The 14,147-nt window shown below is 36.9% G+C and overlaps 1 protein-coding gene across 1 annotated transcript in view; it reads right to left on the bottom strand.

Moving 5' to 3' along the window:
• The window catches only part of COL4A5 (collagen type IV alpha 5 chain), a 253,055-nt gene that overhangs the window by 57,491 nt on the left and 181,417 nt on the right, over window positions 1-14,147 (bottom strand). Inside the window, exons 28-29 of the mRNA XM_055564762.1 lie at window positions 12,861-12,958; window positions 10,499-10,649 (exon numbers count right to left, since the gene is read on the bottom strand). Of these exons, the coding sequence (XP_055420737.1) occupies window positions 10,499-10,649; window positions 12,861-12,958 (249 nt within the window). The remainder of the gene's footprint in view (window positions 1-10,498; window positions 10,650-12,860; window positions 12,959-14,147) is intronic.

Here is a 14,147-nt window from a genome sequence, read left to right as displayed (position 1 = left end):
TTTTAAAATATAAATTTATTTATTTTAATTGGAGGCCAATTACTTTACAATATTGTAGTGGTTTTGCCATACATTGACATGAATCCGCCACGGGTGTACATGTGTTCCCCATCCTGAACCCCTCTCCCACCTCCCTCCCCATCCCATCCCTCTGGGTCATCCCAGTGCACCAGCGTCGAGCACCCTGTCTCATGCATCAAACCTGGACTGGTGATTCATTTCACATATGATAATATACATTTTTCAATGCCACTCTCCCAAAACATCCCACCCTCGCCCTCTCCCACAGAGTTGTATACATCTGTGTCTCTTTTGCTGTCTCGCATATAGGGTTATCGTTACCATCTTTCTAGATTCCATGTATATGTGTTAGTATACTATATTGGTGTTTTTCTTTCTGGCTTACTTCACTCTGTATAATAGGCTGCAGTTTCATCCACCTCATTAGAACTGATTCAAGTGTATTCTTTTAATGGCTGACTAATATTCCATTGTGTATATGTACCACTGCTTTCTTATCCATTCGTCTGCTGATGGACATCTAGGTTGCTTCCATGTCCTAGCTATTATAAACAGTGCTACGATGAATATTGGGGTACATGTGTCTCTTTCAATTCTGGTTTCCTCGGTGTGTATGTCCAGCAGTGGGATGGCTAGGTCATATGGCAGTTCTATCTCCAGTTTTTTAAGGAATCTCCACACTGTTCTCCATAGTGGCTGTACTAGTTTGCATTCCCAACAACAGTGTAAGAGGGTTCCCTTTTCTCCACACCCTCTTCAGCATGTATTGCTTCTGGACTTTTGGATAGCAGCCATTCTGACTGGCATGAAATGGTACCTCATTGTGGTTTTGATTTGCATTTCTCTGATAATGAGTGATGTTGAGCATCTTTTCATGTGTTTGTTAGCCATCTGTATGTCTTCTTTGGAGAAATGTCTGTTTAGTTCTTTGGCCCATTTATTGATTGGGTCGTTTATTTTTCTGGAATTGAGCTGCAGGAGTTGCTTGTATATTTTTGAGATTAATTCTTTGTCAGTTGTATCATTTGCTATTATTTTCTCCCATTTTGAAGGCTGTCTTTTCACCTTGCTTATAGTTTCCTTTGTTTGCAAAAACTTTTAAGTTTAACTAGGTCCCATTTGTTTATTTTTGCTTTTATTTCCATGCTCTGGGAGGTGGGTCATAGAGGATCCTGCTGTGATTTATGTCTGAGAGTTTTTTGCCTATGTTTTCCTCTGGGAGTTTTATAGTTAGTTTCTGGTCTTATGTTTAGATCTTTAATCCATTTTGAGTTTATTTTTGTGTACGGCATTAGAAAATGTTCTAGTTTCATTCTTTTACAAGTGGTTGACCAGTTTTCCCAGCACCACTTGTTAAAGAGATTGTCTTTTCTCCATTGTATATTCTTGCCTCCTTTGTCAAAGATAAGGTGTCCATAGGTGCGTGGATTTATCTCTGGGCTTTCTATTTTGTTCCATTGATCTATACTTCTGTCTTTGTTCCAGTACCGTACTGTTTTGATGACTGTAGCTTTGTAGTAGAGCCTGGAGTCAGGCAGGTTGATTCCTCCAGTTCCATTCTTCTTTCTCAAGATTGCTTTGGCTATTCAAGGTTTTTTGTATTTCCTAACAAATTATGAAATTATTTGTTCTACTTCTCTGAAAAATACCATTGGTAGCTTGATAGGGATTGCATTGAATCTATAGATTGCTTTGGGTTATACTCATTTTCACTATACTGAGTCTTCCAATCCATGAACATGGTATATTTCTCCATCTATTAGTGTCCTCTTTGATTTCTTTCACCAGTGTTTTATAGTTTTCTATATATAGGTCTTTTGTTTCTTTAGGTAGATATATTTCTAAGGTTTTACTATTTTCATTGCAATCATGAATGGGCTTGTTTCCTTAATTTCTCTTTCTATTTTCTCTTTATTAGTGTATAGGAATGCAAGGGATTTCTGTGTGTTAATTTTATATCCTGCAACTTTACTATATTCATTGATTAGCTCTAGTAATTTTCTGGTGGAGTCTTTCAGGTTTTCTATGTAGAGGATCATGTCATCTGCAAATAGTGAGAGTTGTACTTCTTCTTTTCCCATATGGATTCCTTTTATTTATTTTTCTGCTCTGATCACTGAGGCCAAAACTTCCAAAACTATGTTGAATAGTAGTAGTGAGAGTGGGCACCCCTGTCTTGTTCCTGACTTTAGGGGAAATGCTTTCAATTTTTCACCATTAAGGATAATGTTTGCTGTGGGTTTGTCATACTTTTATTATGTTGAGGTATGTTCCTTCTATTCCTGCTTTTTGGAGGGTTTTTATCATAAATGGATATTGAATTTTATCAAAGGCTTTCTCTGCATATATTGAGATAATCATACGGCTTTTATCTTTCAATTTGTTAATGTGGTGTATTACATTGATTGATTTGCGGATATTGAAGAATCCTTGCATCCCTGGGATAAAGCCCACTTGGTCATGATGTATGATCTTTTTAATATGTTTTTGGATTCTGCTTGCTAGAATTTTGTTAAGGATTTTTGCATCTATGTTGATCAGTGATATTGGCCTGTAGTTTTCTTTTTTTGTGGCACCTTGTCTGGTTTTGGTATTAGCGTGATGGTGGCCTCATAGAATGAGTTTGGAAGTTTACCGTCCTCTGCAATTTTCTGGAAGAGTTTGAGTAGGATAGGTGTTGGGTCTTCTCTAAATTTTTGGTAGAATTCAGCTGTGGAGCCATCTGGTCCTGGGCTTTTGTTTGCTAGGAGATTTCTGATTAGAGTTTGAATTTCCATGCTTGTGATGGGTCTGTTAAGATTTTCTATTTCTTCCTGGTTCAGTTTTGGAAAGTTGCACTTTTCTAAGAATTTGTCTATTTCTTCCAAGTTGTCCATTTTATTGGCATATAGGTGCTGATAGTAGTCTCTTATGATCCTTTGTATTTCTGTGTTGTCTGTTGTGATCTCTCCATTTTCATTTCTAATTTTATTGATTTGATTCTTCTCCCTTTGTTTTTTGAAGTCTGGCTAATAGTTTATTAATTTTATTTAACTTCTCAAAGAACCAGCTTTTGGCTTTGTTGATTTTTGCTATAGTCTCTTTTGTTTCATTTGCATTTATTTCTGCCCTAATTTTTAAGATTTCTTTCCTTCTACTAACCCTCGGGTTCTTCATTTCTTCCTTTTCTAGTTGCCCTAGGTGTAGAGTTAGGTTATTTATTTGACTTTTTTTTTCTTGTTTCTTGAGGTAAACCTGTATTGCTATGAACCTTCCCCTTAGCACTGCTTTTACAGTGTCCCATAGGTTTTGGGTTGTTGTGTTTTCATTTTCATTTGTTTCTATGCATATTTTGATTTCTTTTTTGATTTATTCTGTGATTTGTTGGTTACTCAGCAGCACGTTGTTCAGCTTCCATATGTTGGAATTTTTAATAATTTTTCTCCTGTAATTGACATCTAATCTTACTGTATTGTGATCAGAAAAGATGCTTGAAATGATTTCAATTTCTTTGAATTTACCAAGGCTAGATTTATGGCCGAGGATGTGATCCATCCTGGAGAAAGTTCCATGTGCACTTGAGAAAAAGGTGAAATTCATTGTTTTGGGGTGAAATGTCCTATAGATATCAATTAGGTCTAACTGGTCTATTGTATCATTTAAAGTTTGTATTTCCTTGTTAATTTTCTGTTTAGTTGATCTATCCATAGGTGTGAGTGGGGTATTAAAGTCTCCCATTAGTCAAGGCTATGGTTTTTCCTGTGGTCATGTATGGATGTGAGAGTTGGACTGTGAAGAAGGCTGAGCGCCGAAGAATTGATGCTTTGAACTGTGGTGTTGGAGAAGGCTCTTGAGAGTCCCTTGGACTGCAAGCACATCCAACCAGTCCATTCTGAAGGAGATCAGCCCTGGGATTTCTTTGGAAGGAATGATGCTAAAGCTGAAACTCCAGTACTTTGGCCACCTCATACGAAGAGTTGATTCATTGGAAAAGACTCTGATGCTGGGAGGGATTGGGGGCAGGAGGAGAAGGGGACGACAGAGGATGAGATGGCTGGATGGCATCACTGACTTGATGGACGTGAGTCTGGGTGAACTCCGGGAGTTGGTGATGGACAGGGAGGCCTGGCGTGCTGTGATTCATGGGGTGCAAAGAGTTGGACATGACTGAGCGACTGATCTGGTCTGATCTCATCTGATTATTGTGTTATTGTTAATTTCCCCTTTCATACTTGTTAGCATTTGTCTTACATATTGTGGTGCTCCTATGTTGGGTGCATATACATTTATAATTGTTATATCTTCTTCTTGGATTGATCCTTTGATCATTATGTAGTATCCTTTTTTGTCTCTTTTCACAGCCTTTATTTTAAAGTCTATTTTATCTGATATGAGTATTGCCACTCCTGCTTTCTTTTGGTCTCTATTTGTGTGGAATATCTTTCTCCAGCCCTTCACTTTCAGTCTGTATGTGTCCCTTGTTTTGAGGTGGGTCTCTTGTAGACAGCATATATAGGGGTTTTGTTTTTGTATCCATTCAGCCAGTCTTTGTCTTTTGATTGGGGCATTCAACAAATTTACATTTAAGGTAATTATTGATAAGCATGATCCATTTACTTTGTTGTTTTGGGTTCAAGTTTATACACCCTTTCTGTGTTTCCTGTCTAGAGAAGATCATTTAGCATTTGTTGAAGAGCTGATTTGGTGGTGCTGAATTCTCTCAGCTTTTGCTTGTCTGTAAAGCTTTTGATTTCTCCTTCATATTTTATTGAGATCCTTGCTGGGTACAGTAATCTGGGTTGTAGGTTTTTCTCTTTCATCACTTTAAGTATGTCCTGCCATTCCCTCCTGGCCTGAAGAGTCTCTATTGAAAGATCAGCTGTTATCCTTATGGGAATCCCCTTGTGTGTTATCTATTGTTTTTCCCTTGCTGCTTTAATATTTGTTCTTTGCGTTTGATCTTTGTTAATTTGATTAATATGTGTCTTGGGGTGTTTCACCTTGGGTTTATCCTGTTTGGGACTCTCTGGGTTTCTTGGACCTGGGTGACTATTTCCTTCCCCATCTTAGGTAAGTTTTCAATTATTATCTCCTCAAGTATTTTCTCATGGTCTTTCTTTTTGTCTTCTTCTTCTGGGACTCCTATGATTCGAATGTTGCAGCATTTAACATCATCCCAGATGTCTTTGAGGTTGTCCTCATTTCTTTTAATTCTTTTTTCCTCTCTGCTTCATTTATTTCTACCATTCTATCTTCTACCTCACTTATCCTATCTTCTGCCTCTGTTATTCTACTGTCGGTTCCCTCCAGAGTGTTTTTTTATCTCATTTATTGCATTATTCATTATATATTGACTCTTTTTTATTTCTTCTAGGACCTTGTTAAACATTTCTTGCATCTTCTCAATCCTCGTCTCCAGGCTATTTATCTGTTACTCCATTTGTTTTCAAGATTTTGAATCATTTTCACCATCATTATTTGGAATTCTTTATCAGGTAGATTCCCATCTCTTCCTCTTTGGTTTGGTTTGATGGGCATTTATCCTGTTCCTTTACCTACTAGGTATTTCTCTGCCTTTTCATCTTTAGATTGCTGTGTTTGGGGTGGCCTTTCCATATTCTAGCATTTGTGGTTCCTCTTTATTGTGGAGGTTCCTCACTGTGGGTGGGGTTGAACGGGTGGCTTGTCAAGGTTTCCTGGTTAGGGAAGCTTGTGTCGGTGTTCTGGTGGGTAGAGCTGGATTTCTTCTCTCTGGATTGCAATGAAGTGTCCAGTAGTGAGTTCTGAGATGTCAGTGGGTTTGGTGTGACTTTGGGCAGCCTGTATATCGAAGCTCAGGGCTATGTTCCTGTGTTGCTGGAGAATTTGCGTGGTATGTCTTGCTCTGGAACTTGTTGGCCCTTGGGTGGTGCTTGGTTTCAGTGTAGGTATGGAAGTTTTTGATGAGCTCTTATCAATTAATGTTCCCTGGAGTCAGGAGTTCTCTATTGTTCTCAGGATTTGGACTTAGGCCTCCTGCCTCTGGTTTTCAGTCTTATTCTTACAGTAGCCTCAAGACTTCTCCATCTCCTTTTGAAGACAATGGGCTGCCTTTCTGGGTGCCTGATGTCGTCTGCCAGCATTCAAAAGTTGTTTTGTAGAATTTGCTCAGTGTTCAAATGTTCTTTCAATGAATTTGTGAAGGAGAAAGCGGTCTCCCCGTACTATTCCTCCACCATCTTAGGACTTCCAGGAAGGTATTTTTAAAAGTGCTTATCTGAGAAGAATTTGTATTGGTTCAGTTTGGGGCTTTTGCTGGCAAAATATAGCCTGGTTAAATTTTGTTCTGCTGTTCTGTTGCTTTAATCAGAATCAATCCAACTTTTTTCAGGAGCATGGGGTTGTTCAGACTTTTCTCGGGGTGCAAAACTGTTTACCGGGAGAGTCTAGTTCCGGAAAGGAAAGCAAGCCAGAAAGGAAAAAAGAAACAATCTCCAAACCAGTTAAGATGAATTCTATTCATATATATAATTAGGGAAATCAAAATCAAGGGGATAGAAGAAACCAATAAAGAAATGAACAAAGGACATGAGCCACTTACATGAAAAATATATATCCTTTAAGCATATGAAAAGATGGTCTATTTCACTCATAATAATGGAAATACCATTATTTTAACTATAAATTTAAATTACCCTGACAGTAAAGGCAAAGGACCTAGTATATCCAAAGAAAATTTTTTAAAAGAACAAAGTTGGAGAACTTACATTACCTGACATCAAGTCATACTATAAAAATACTGTAATGTAAACAGTTGTTACTGACTTAGGATAGTAAAATAGGTAGAATTGAGAGCACAGAAATACACCTACACATAAAAATTATTTCATTTTTGACACAGGCACCAACATAATCCAATGGGGAAAGAGCTATTTTAAATAAATGATGCTAAGCAAAAATCATTTAAAATGGATGACAGTCTCCAATATAAAAGCTAAAACTGTAAAACTTACAAAAATAAAACAGAATATATTTGTAACTTTGGAACAGGGAAAGTTTTCTTAGGCAAAACACAGAAAATAATAATCATACAACAAAAAACTGATAAATAAAAAATCAATAAAATTAAAACTTTTGCTCATCAAAATACACTGATAATAAAATGAATAGGCAAGCCAGACAGGAATAAAATACTCATAAACATATATTTGACAAAGAACCAGCATGCAGGATATGTAAAGGTCACTTCCAACTTATCAATAAAAAAGGGGAACAAACCATATTTCAAAGTGGGAAAAATATCTGAATGTGTAAATAATCTGCACATACATGCAAAAGAGCTCAACATCAATAGTCATCAGGGAAATGCAAACTGAAACCAAAACACATTACCAACATACCTACTAAAATTCAAAAATGAAAAGATCGATAACAGCAAATGCTGGAGAGAATGCAGAACAACTGAAACTTTCATACTGTATTGGTTAGAAAATGATACAATCATTTTGGGAAAAGGTCTATTAGTTTCTTTTTTTACTACTAGGTATAGGTGATTTACAGTATTATATAAGTTTCAGGTGTACAACATAGTGATTCACAATTTTTTTCAATTTTTATTTATTTAAAAAATTTATTTATTTTTTAAGTGGTGGAAAGCTGCTTTATAATTTTGTGTGGGTTTCTGTAATACAATAGTCAGTATTACAGAACAACTGTACTGTGATTCACAATTTTAAAGGTTATATAGTCCATTTATAGCTATTATAAAAATACTGGCTATATTTCTGGTACTGTACAGTATGTCCTTGTAGCTTATTTTATACATAGCTTCTACCTCTTAATCCCTTACCCTATCTTACCCCTCCCCACTGATAACCACTAGATTGTTTTCTATATCTAAGAGTCTGTTCCCTCTTTGTTATATTCACCAGTTTGTTTTTTTTTTTTTTAGATTCTACATATAAGCCCTATCATACAGTATTTGTCTTTTTCTGTCTGATTTGTTTCACTAAGCATAATATCCTCCAAGTCCATTCAAGTTGTTGGAAATGGCAAAACTTCATTTTGCCTTTTTTTTTTTTTTAACTGTGTGTGCACGTGTGCTCAGTCATGACTCTTTGCAACCCCATGGAATGTAGCCCACCAGGCTCCCCTGTCCATGGGATTTCCCAGGGCAGAATACTGAAGTGGGTTGCTGTTTCCTCCTCCAGAGTGTCTCCTGAGTCTCCTAAAATGGCAGGCAGACTCTTTACCACTGTGTCACCTGGGAAGCCCTGTTGTGAATAGTACTGCCATGAATGGGCTCCCCAGGTGGTGCTAGTGGTAAAGAACCTGCCTGCCAATACAGGAGATGTAAGAGACACTGTGTTCAATTTTTGGGTCAGTAAGATCCCCTGGAGGAGGGCATAGCAGTCTACTCCAGTATTCTTGCTTGTATAATCCCATGGACAGAAGAGCCTGGTGGGCTATAGTCCATAGGGTCGCACAGAGTTGGATACCTGAAGCGATTTAGCATGCACACACTGCAGTGAATATTAGGAGGCATGTGTCTTTTTGAATTATAGTTTTCTCTGGATATATGCCCAGGAGTGGGATTGCTGGATCAATATGGTAGTTCTATTTTTAGTTTTTTGAGAAACTTCCATACTGTTTTCCATAGTGGCTATACCAATTTATGTTCCTACCAATAGAGTACAAGACTTCCCTGTGAAAGGTCTAGTAGTTTCTCATACAACAAACACACATTTTTCTTATGACCCAACATTTCTACTCTCAGCTACTTAATCAAGCATAACGAAAGCATATACCCATTAAAAATTTGTAAAATAATGTTCTTAAGAATTTTCCTCATAATAATACAAAACTTGTCACAGTCCAGGTATCCATCAACATTGAATGGATAGACAAACTTTGATATACTTGTACAACAAAACGCTCAATAAGAAAAAATAAAGAACTACTGATAAACACAACAACGTGAATGGATTTCAAAAACAATAGTCTGAGCGAAAGAAGCCTTACAAAGAAAGTACATGCTGTATAATTCCAAATGGATTTCTAAAATAGGCAGAATTAATTTATGATAAAAAATCATTACAGTATGGTTGCCATTGTGGATGCTAGGGTAAGAACTGAGGAAAGGGTCAAAAGGGAAATTTCTAGCATTATATGTTGATAGGGGTTTGGTGACACAGAATTATGTATCTGCTAAAATCCAGAAAATGTACCCTTAAGATTTGCACATTTCATTTATTGTGAATTTTGTATCAAAGAAAAAGAACCACCATAGAATTGCAATGAATGACAAGCATGCAGCAGTACTGAAGGAGAAGTTATTGCTGTTGTAGTTAACTTTGAGTTGCATTAAAAATAAGTCAATGTAAGGAGAAAGGGATGGACAAATATTTGGCAAATCTTACATAGTAAAATGTTGATAGTAGCATATCAATGGTGGGTATAAAGTAGTCACTATCAAATTCTTTCTACTTTGTTGTATAAATACAATTTTTAAAAATTAAATGTTGGAAGAGAGAAAAAATACTAGTGTAGAATCTAGGTGGTAGATATATGGATTTTCCCTGTACAATTATTGTTAGTATTTTATGTGTGTTTGAAACTTCTCACAATAAAATGTTTAGAAAACTATACTGAGATACCTACTTGTTTCCAACAGTTTGGCAAAAAATCCAAGAGGTCATCAACATACTCATTTAGCAAGGCTGTGGGGAAACAAGCACACTCATACATTTTTGCTGGGAGTGTAAAGGGGTACAAGTTTATGGGTGATAAATCCAATTAACTAGAAAGCCCATGTTACTGTCAATATATAGAATCTGTCAATATATAGAAATGCATTTGTCTTTCCATTCAGAAAATCCATTTTTATTGTTCTATTCTAACATTATACATATGAAATTACATGTATGCAAGAGTATTCACTGTAGCATTATTTCTAATAAGAAGATTGCTAAAATCCCAATCTGGCAACTAGCAACTGGTAGAACAAACTGTGGTATACCCAAGCAATTCAATACTAGGCAATTTTTTTTTAAATCATGATCTCTATACACTAATATGGAGGGATCTCTAAAATATAAAGTTAAATGAAATAAGTAAAATGCAAAGAGTCAAAAGGTAGTGCTCTATTTTTTGAGAAAGGTAGGAAATATATATACATATATATGTGTATATATATATATTCCTATTGACTTGTATTTGTATGAAGGAACACCAGAAGGATAAATAACTAAAAAATATCTATACATGTGATGTGGAGGAACAAAGTAGATGGAGATGTGATAAAAGGACAACTTCTTATAAAAGTGTAACTTCAATACATATATATCACCTATACAATGAAATAAAACATAAAAATATCAATGGAGGATTTTTAAAAAACCATGATGGGGAGTAATATGGGCTTTCTAGTTAATTGGATTTATCACCCATAAACTTTCCCAACAGTTTCAATTTCTTCAAAAGTTAAAAGCAAATTAAGAAGCAGTAAATGCCTCCATACCTTTTGGTCCAGGTAGCCCATCCAAGCCAGCTTGTCCTGGAGGACCTTGAGGTCCTGGGAAACCACGATCCCCTTTTGGACCAAGTATTCCTTTGAAACCTGGGAGTCCTGGAGGCCCAGGTGGCCCAGGTAGCCCAAATCCTGGTTCTCCCTAGAGCATACACACGATAAAACACAACAAAATTCCCATGACTTTCTTGGTGTTTACTGTTTACCATAGAGAATTTAAAGCAGACAACACAAGGTAATATTCCCCCCTGCTATGATACAGGGAATAGGATAAATAAATGAAAAGTAATTGGTATGCAGTACAGAACATCTGGAAGGACAGGAAACGGCTTAGTAAAACAAATAGAATTATTTGGTCTGGTTTCAGGACAAGAAAGAAGTATCTGAGAGAGCATGAGACTAAAGAACTCAAGTGAGGAAATGTGATTACAGATTGCTGCTGCTAAGTCGCTTCAGTCGTGTCTGACTCTGTGCAACCCCATAGACAGCAGCCCACCAGGTTCTGCCATTCCTGGGATTCTCCAGGTAAGAACACTGGAGTGGGTTGCCATTTCCTTCTCCAATGCATGAAAGTGAAAAGTGAAAGTGAAGTCACTCAGTTGTGTCTGACTCTTCGTGACCCCATCGACTGTAGCCCACCAGGCTCCTCCGTCCATGGGATTTTCCAGGCAAGAGTACTAGAGTGGGTTGCCACTGCCTTCTCCAGATTACAGATTAGGTGATTATTTTACATTTGACTAAGAATGATAATGGAATTGTGGGTTTTGTATAAAATGTCCATTTACTTAGAGGTGAATACTGAAGTATTATATGTATTTATGAGCCTCCCAGGTGGCTCAGTGGTAAAGAATCTGCTTGCCAATGCAGGAGATACGGGAGACATGAGTTCAAGCCCTGGGTAGGGAAGATCCCCTACAGGAGGAAATGGCAACCCACTCTAGTATTCTTGCCTGAAAAATCCCATGGACAGAGGAGCCTGGTGGGTTACAGTCCATGAGGTCACAAGAGTCAGACATGACTGAGCGAGCAAAACACATATATATTTATATGTGAAATGACACAATATTGAGATTTAGGTTAAAATCTTTCAGCAAGGGAAAAAAAAAGAGTAGATGAAGCAAATATGATAAAATATTGATAATTTGGCATCTGAGTGACAGGTATATGAAAGTTCATTGTTATTATTCCTTGCAGTTTTGCGTTCATTTGAAAAGGTTTATAATAAAATAAAAACAATTACTAGAGAAGTGATTTCTCATGAGAACTGTGGTCATGATCAATGTTTCTTTCCATGGGAAAAAATGTAGTAATGATAAAAACACAGGAAATTTAAATTAATTAAGCACAGAGAAAATACAGGAACAGTTAGGATAATTATGTACCACAATAGTTTGCTGAAGACTGACTAAGGAAAATTTTAGATCAGATAAAATATAAAAAGAGGAGAGGAAACCAACTTAAACACAGTATTATTATTACTAAGTCAATAGCAGTGATTTGAATTATGTATCTGGGATGGAACAGAGGGAAAAAGTATGAGATGTGCTTGACATGATGTGTGTGTGTGTGTGTTAGTCACTTAGTCATATTCAACTCTTTGTGATCCCAAGGACTATAGCGTGCCAGACTCCTCTGTCCATGGGATTTTTCCAGGCAAAAATACTGGAGTGGGTTGCCATTCCCTTTTCCAGGGGATCTTCCCGACCCACGGATCAAACTCAGGTCTCTTACACTGCAAGCGGTTTCTTTACTGCTTGAGCTACCAGTGAAGCCCACTTGTGATATTCAACACCATTTCAACCAACCACCATACAGACATGGGCAGAGATTAAGTGGAATAGCGATACTACAGAAAAGCACAGAGGAAGCTGACGATTGTATTCTCTCATTCTCATCAAATAACCAGTCATTCTAAAACAAGTTCAGAATTTTTTTAAAATTTTGCTTCAAATTCGACCTCTTGGACTATTAAAAAAGTGTTTGGAGTTAAATATTTTTAAATAAAAATACAGTAAGTTAAGTGCTATTTATATAGTACAGACTTGGGATGATGTCTAAGTCAAAATAGAGAAAGCTAAGGGAAGGAAAGGCTTCCCTGGTGGCTCAGATGGTAATGAATCCACCTGCAATGCAGGAGATGTGGGTTCGATCCCTGGGTTGGGAAGATCCCCTGGAGGAGGGCATGGCAACCCACTCCAGTATTCTTGCCTGGAGAATCCCATGGACAGAGGAGGCTGGTGGGCCACAGTCCACAGGGTTGCAAAGAATCGGACACAATTGAGCAACTAAGCACAACACAAGAAAGGTAGGCGGAATAGAAAAAGAAGAAAGAAGGAAGTAAAATGTCTCAGACCTTTGGTCCTGGAAAGCCTGGTGGCCCAGAAGGACCTTCTAGACCGATTCTTCCAGGTGATCCAGGTGCTCCTGGAGGTCCTGGAATTCCAGGAAAACCTGTAAATTAGAAGTCATTTTTAATCCCCAAAGAGAAGACACTGTAAGAAAGATACCCAAACTCCTAAACCCACATTTCACCCTATTATATCATGCTTAGTGACTACAGTAAGATGTTAAAAGCACAATGACATTCTAGATGACTATTTCAGACCAAGCCTTACAAATACCTGATATTCTCTCTCAATCACCTTGTGGTCCTATTATTTTCATACAGGGCTAAATAGCATTTGTGGCTAATGCTCTTCTAAAAGAAAGTAAAAGCTATTACCAATGAGATAGAAGAACTAAACTTAAGAGATTAATTCCACACAAAAATGCAGAGAAACTTTTATTCTGCTTACATCTGGATATAGTATGATAAAAGGCCTACCACATAATTCTGGAAATGAGCTAAAAACAACGCAGATGTTATACACATATATACACATAAAATCAAATCTGACTCTTTTGAAGTCATTTAGTATAAATGATTAAGGACACATTTAAGCACTGTTCTCAGATTAAGACACATGTTTGCAGTTCATGAGAAAAAGTTCTGTGAAGAATAAAGCAGAACTGAAGCAACAGCCCTAGAAGTTTCAGCGAATCATGAGAATATGACTTAAGGATAAAACATTACTTGGATAAATGTGTGCAATAAATCAGTTTTCTGTTTAATATAATCCATTCATTTAACAAATATCTACTGAGTGCTTACTATGTGCCAAAAACTCTTTTGAGTCCTTAAAATATAATGGTGAACACAAAAGACACATTACTATGATTTTTAAAGTTTATATATCATTTTTGCATATCTAGGATTTAGATGTTTCCTTGTCTGGAAAGTTTTAGATAAAGACAACAAAACTTTAGCGCACACATTCTGTGACTTTTCATTTAAAACTTTTTATTACACAAAGGGTCTTCCTTAATGGCTCAGCAGATAAAAGAATCTGCCTGCAATGCAGGAGACATGCATTTAATCCCTGGTTGGGAAGATCCCTTGGAGGAGGAAATGACAACCCACTCCAGTATTCTTGCCTGAAAAATTCCATGGACACAGGAACCTGCTGGGTTACAGTCCAAACGATAGTAAAGAGTCAGACGTGACTGAGCACTGAGCAAACTACACATAGAAAAAGTTAAAACTAATATAGTTTATCTATTGTGTAAACTATATCACAGAATAATATCACTTTAAGCAGTT

This window comes from Bubalus kerabau, chromosome X, assembly GCF_029407905.1.
Source record: "Bubalus kerabau isolate K-KA32 ecotype Philippines breed swamp buffalo chromosome X, PCC_UOA_SB_1v2, whole genome shotgun sequence".
Classification (NCBI taxonomy): domain Eukaryota; kingdom Metazoa; phylum Chordata; class Mammalia; order Artiodactyla; family Bovidae; genus Bubalus; species Bubalus kerabau.
The sequence above is the reverse complement of the archived record's forward strand: the minus strand, read 5'-3'. Positions and strand labels throughout refer to the sequence as shown.